The sequence below is a fragment of the Lathyrus oleraceus genome, chromosome 7 (genome assembly GCF_024323335.1).
Source record: "Lathyrus oleraceus cultivar Zhongwan6 chromosome 7, CAAS_Psat_ZW6_1.0, whole genome shotgun sequence".
NCBI lineage: Eukaryota > Viridiplantae > Streptophyta > Magnoliopsida > Fabales > Fabaceae > Lathyrus > Lathyrus oleraceus.
The window spans coordinates 457,408,989-457,413,989 of NC_066585.1; the positions used below are offsets into that span (position 1 = coordinate 457,408,989).

Genomic DNA, 5,001 nt, shown 5'->3' on the forward strand with positions numbered 1-5,001 from the left:
GTTGTAATAAAAACTTGTAATCGGAAATGCTAGTTTGGAAACCTTGTCATAACATTTTCAAGGACATTTTACCAATATTGATGTTTAATACTACCTCCGGTATTTGGACAGATACATGATTGTTTAATGAATTTAAAAAATCTATTTATTTTTTATAAATAAGACCAGAGAAGTAACTAAATATCAATAAGAACTTTAAATAACTTTTATAACAGTAGTATAACTAGATTTCATCCTAAATCCCTATCATTTCTGCATAAAGAGAAGAGTATTAAGACTTGTACAGCTTTCATTTAATCTAAAATCAATAGTTTTATAGTTTTGAAACATTAACCAATGAGTATTTTCCTTCATTTCCCGGTACATTAAACAATGGTGATCACCCCCCAAAAAATATAACAAAAATGAAGATCATCCTCATCGATAGAGGATGAAAATTCTACATTATAAATATAAACATGCAGCCAAAAGCTTCTACTTGGGGCTAACCAGAAACACACTTCAAACCTTCAAAACGTATCAGATGAAGTATTTGTGCAATGTTGGTGATGATTTTACAAACGAATCATTTAAATCTCACCAAGTAAGATGCCCATATCTCATTGGCTGGAGGAGGAGGCTGAACCCAGTGTCCAGGTATGCGACTGCACGAAGTTACGAGGAATAAAAAATAGTCGAATAAGATAATCAAATCTTTTATTTTCACTCTCATTGGTAAGTTTACATGTATTAGCAAACTGATAAACTTCTCTATGGAACCGATTTATATGTAAAAGTAAACTCAACTCAATAATCATTTTAACAACATACTACTTATTAAGCAAAAAGAAGCGGTATGGTTGAAGTAATAAAGTTTACAGAGACCATTATTAGTCATTAGTATATTGTTTAAAAAGTTGCAAATTTGGTCAGAATCTCAACCTTTCATGAGTATGTTTTAATGACTTAGCATCCAGTTCCTCTCTTTTAATGACTAGAGCAAACAATACTCACTAAAAGTAACTCTGGTATGTACTTCAGAAATAGGGTAAGAAGAATTCTTCCATTAGATTTATATGAAGAAATTAATTTGAAATTTAGTGTGAAGGGTTTCATTTTTGTGATTTCGTACCTTCCTCCCGGTCGGATATAGGCATCCCATCCTCTTCTAACCTGCATGAGATTATTCAGCACCCTTAACAATCAAGGACTTATGATGATTATGCAAGTGAAATAATAATAAAAGTGGTGCATCAATGTAACCAAAAAAAGGCGGTGCATCAGTTGAGTAAAACTAGCGGCCACTTGGTTAAGTTCCCCTAATATGTATTCTAGAGAAACAAAAAGAAAGTGTTTTTTTAGCAAAAGATGTAGAACTCAATTTAAAGAGTAGCTAAAATTACCTCGATCAATGTGCCCATGTCATTGTTGCTTCCATGATAATAATGATAGAACTCCATTGGCAAATTGGCCAAAGCATCATAAGCCCTTCTATAGTTCTGTTCTTCAGATGCTATTTTACTAGACTTCTTCTCATCAGTCGCATCAAATCCCTCTTCAGTTACACTATGGACTATTTGCTCTTTTTTCTCCTTAATTTGACTTTCATCATTGCTTCCTTCTGAAAGATTCTCTTGGTTCTGCATAGCTTTTCTGGATTCCTCGGCAATTGCAATTGCATCTTTAGCAGCATCTGTTTCAGCTGCTGCCAAAGCTTCACGCTCCTCTTCTTCCACTGCAGCCTGAACTCGCTCAAGAAACCTGTCATCCTCCTCGGGGAGAAAATGGCCTGCATGATTTGTGAAGAACCATAATCACTTCAATCGGGAATAAAATTAAATTTATATGTGCCAACAGGGGAAGAGAAAACAAAACCAAGCACATCAATAATAAAATTGAGTAAATAATATGATATATAATCACAACACAACTAACTAGAAGCAGAGTGAATTTCTTATATATATACCTTGTTTTTTTAACTTTTGTATTCTTATGGAGCGTAATTCTTGAAGTTTCTCCACCACCAAAAGCAGCTCCAGCTGTGATATAACACGATGCAAGAAAATAACACATGCCCAAGATGATAAAATATAAATTGTCATGACTGATATCGGCTAAATAATGTATAGGTAAAGAAGAAAGGTGGGCTTAACAGCTGGTGTGATTTAGGTAGTTAATGAACACATGATAAATCCATATGGTAGATAGTACAGATTGTATGATTGAGTTTTTCGGAGTTATCGGAAAACATAAAATATAAATGGTTAAACACATAATAGTCATTTGTACAAAAATTTACCTCAGACTCTAATTTCTTCTTCTCTTCTTTGACTTTAAGCTTTGCAATTTCTTTCATCTTTTTTACCTACATATAGACATGTCTCTAACATTACTATGACTTGTGTTGCAAACTGATTTAACTGCTAAATTGCTAATATATCCGTAAACAAAATCCTGAACATGACAAATAAGAACTGCCCTTCCCCGTTTTTTGCTATGGACACAATAGAGAGAACAATGAAGAAAAGTTTGAAATAAATAAGAAAATGAGCACAAGTAATTTAAAGTAATATGTAAAGATGTATTATTGGAACTATAGTGAGAGCTAAAGCCTTACATTCAGCTCCACCCTTTATCAGGAATCATATACACATAAATTAATAATAGTAACAATAATAATAAATGGGAAATTTAGCATAATTGACTTGAGGACCAATCCCTGAAAATGTCAGAGAAAGTAGTTGTATATCAGAATTTGAAAACTTTCGTTGAATTAAAATTGAACATGGTGTTGACATGATCTTAATACCTTTGGCCAAAACAAATATCAATTTCATTTAATATGAACGTAGGCATAGATTGCAAAAAATTCAATACCTTGTTATCGGCAAATTCCTTGGCAATCTCCCTAGCCCTCCATTCATCAGCTTCCCGGTCAATTTGGGCGAATCGCTCGTGATCCTAGAGTTTTAAACAAAGCAACCGAAAAAATCTATCAGTTATAAACAACAACAATAATAAACATGAAAGAAAAAAGCCTCAAAAACACAAGACAAGGCAAGGCAAAGTAACCTTTGCCATCATTTCCGCAATACGCTTCCTTTTTTTCTTCCTCCAAAGTTGATTCCGTTTAGACTTATGCACTTTATTTGTAAACCTAGCCACGGCTGATTTCTCTTCCCATGGACTTGCTTCATCCGCAACATATCTGAACGGCTCCAGCTGTGCTCTTAGTTTTAACATTAAAGCATTCGCCGTTTCAATAGCTAATGCTTCTTGGGTTTCTACACTAACCCCTCTGTCCTCTAGACACTTCATAAAACTTAAAACATAACTTTCGTTCGAGCCATGAGTTAAATCTTCTAAAGACCCTTCACGGTCTCTTATCATCTTCAACATCTCTAGTTCCTTTCGCCTACAGAAAATACATCAAATCAAATCAAACAATCAAATAGCATTTTAGAAGTATCCATGTTTCGGAGCTGAAAAGTAATATTTTGCTTGAAATAAGAACAACATACATTCCCTTTACAAGATTTAGAGTATCCTGCAATTCCCGGAATCGACCACAGACATTTCTGCTTTCCCAAAAGGAACTTGAATTTGGCGGTTCGGGTGGTAATACTGGAAACTGCATAGGTTCGAGAAGTGGCGGCGGTGGCGGTGGCGGTGGCGGTGGTGCAGAATGAAAAGGAATTGGATTCATTGATAGCACGGTGTACAGTATAATTCAGGTATCGCAAAAAGTGGAAATAATAATAATTTTAAAATGTGAAATTTGAAACCAAAAATCATCAATTAAATGCAATTACAAGGGTAAAGTATCGTGATACAGAACTAGATTTTACTATGGTAACTGGTTTGGTTCAGGAAGAATACCGAACAAAAACGAACCGGAGGTGCAGAGCGACGCCAGACGCGGCGCGCATCACTGGCGCGGCTGCCACAGATGCAATTCACGAGAACAACAATGAATCTTTTTATAAAAAATAATAATAATAAACCTGGACAGAAAAACCTGAAGAATGACGGTACAAGGAGGAGGAAGAACGGTGAAGAAGAAATGAAAAGAAAAAAAAAAAGAATAACAATACAACCAGCGGAGTGCTTGAATTTCAGCGGGGCTGCTTATTTTACGAAATATAATACAAATTTATTTATATGTAAAAGTAAAATTCTTTTTGTTTAAAACCTCAATAGATCTCTCATTTAAAAGAGATTGGAAAATTAGCGTGTTTTTTTTTTAAATATTTAACGGTGGTTTTTAACTGTTATTAAATTATTTTATTTTTTAAGTATTTAACTGTGATTTTAAATTAATGTGAAATTTTATTTTATTTTTCTTCAATATTTTATATTTTAGTGACGATTTTAAACCGTCATAAAATAATCTCTAAAAATTAATGCCGGTTCAAAAGCACTACTAAATAATATAAATTAAATAAAAAAATTAAAAAAATTATGAAATTGCATAGTTTACCTGAAAGACCTATTAGACAAGTCAAATTACACTTCCTCCACATTTTAGGTAAAGTATGTTATATTTTTTATGCTCATGTCATACTAGAAAATATATATATCATACAATATCATTCAAATTGTGTCTCGCTTTGTTAAATAAAATATCATTTTTAGACTTCTATAAACCCCAAATCAAATGGTTTTGAATTTAGCCTTATTAGAACAAGTTTTAAAGAACTTTTTTCAAGATAAGAATTGCTTCCAAGGTGGACCAATAAAACCCAGAAGATAACCAATCCAAAATCCTACAAGTTCTTAAAAAAAATTTGACACTGAACAATCAAAGAAAAGATGGTTAAGATCTTCCTCTGATTGGAGGCACAAAACACAAAGACCTTCATGATTCATAAGGCATAAACCTCGTTTAATCAATTGATCTTTAGTGGCCAAACGATTCAAGAAAGCTCTCCAACCAAAAGCTTTTATTTTTGTCTGAACCGTCGAATTCCAAAGAGTACGAAAGGCCATACTCAGATCCTCCTTCATGATAACTTGCATCAT

At 33.4% G+C, this 5,001-nt stretch overlaps 1 protein-coding gene across 1 annotated transcript; it reads right to left on the bottom strand.

Annotated features, from left to right (window-relative positions):
- Positions 1 to 271: 271 nt before the first annotated feature.
- Positions 272 to 4,115, bottom strand: LOC127100539 (U11/U12 small nuclear ribonucleoprotein 59 kDa protein). The gene is made up of 8 exons (XM_051037755.1): positions 3,501 to 4,115; positions 3,052 to 3,394; positions 2,857 to 2,940; positions 2,279 to 2,344; positions 1,946 to 2,018; positions 1,383 to 1,768; positions 1,112 to 1,152; positions 272 to 644 (listed from the first exon to the last, which is right to left on the bottom strand). Exons 1-8 carry the CDS (start codon positions 3,683 to 3,685, stop codon positions 566 to 568), a joined length of 1,257 nt encoding a protein of 418 aa, XP_050893712.1. The 5' UTR covers positions 3,686 to 4,115; the 3' UTR covers positions 272 to 565.
- Between the last annotated feature and the right edge of the window lie 886 nt (positions 4,116 to 5,001).

Excerpts from the sequence above, each read along its gene's own strand:
- LOC127100539 (XM_051037755.1), bottom strand. The coding sequence starts at position 3,685 with ATGAATCCAATTCCTTTTCATTCTGCACCACCGCCACCGCCACCGCCA. Across the intron at positions 2,345-2,856 it reads AGGAATTTGCCGATAACAAG|GTAAAAAAGATGAAAGAAAT; the intron begins GTATTGAATTTT and ends GTCTATATGTAG. Across the intron at positions 1,153-1,382 it reads ACATGGGCACATTGATCGAG|GTTAGAAGAGGATGGGATGC; the intron begins GTAATTTTAGCT and ends AATCTCATGCAG.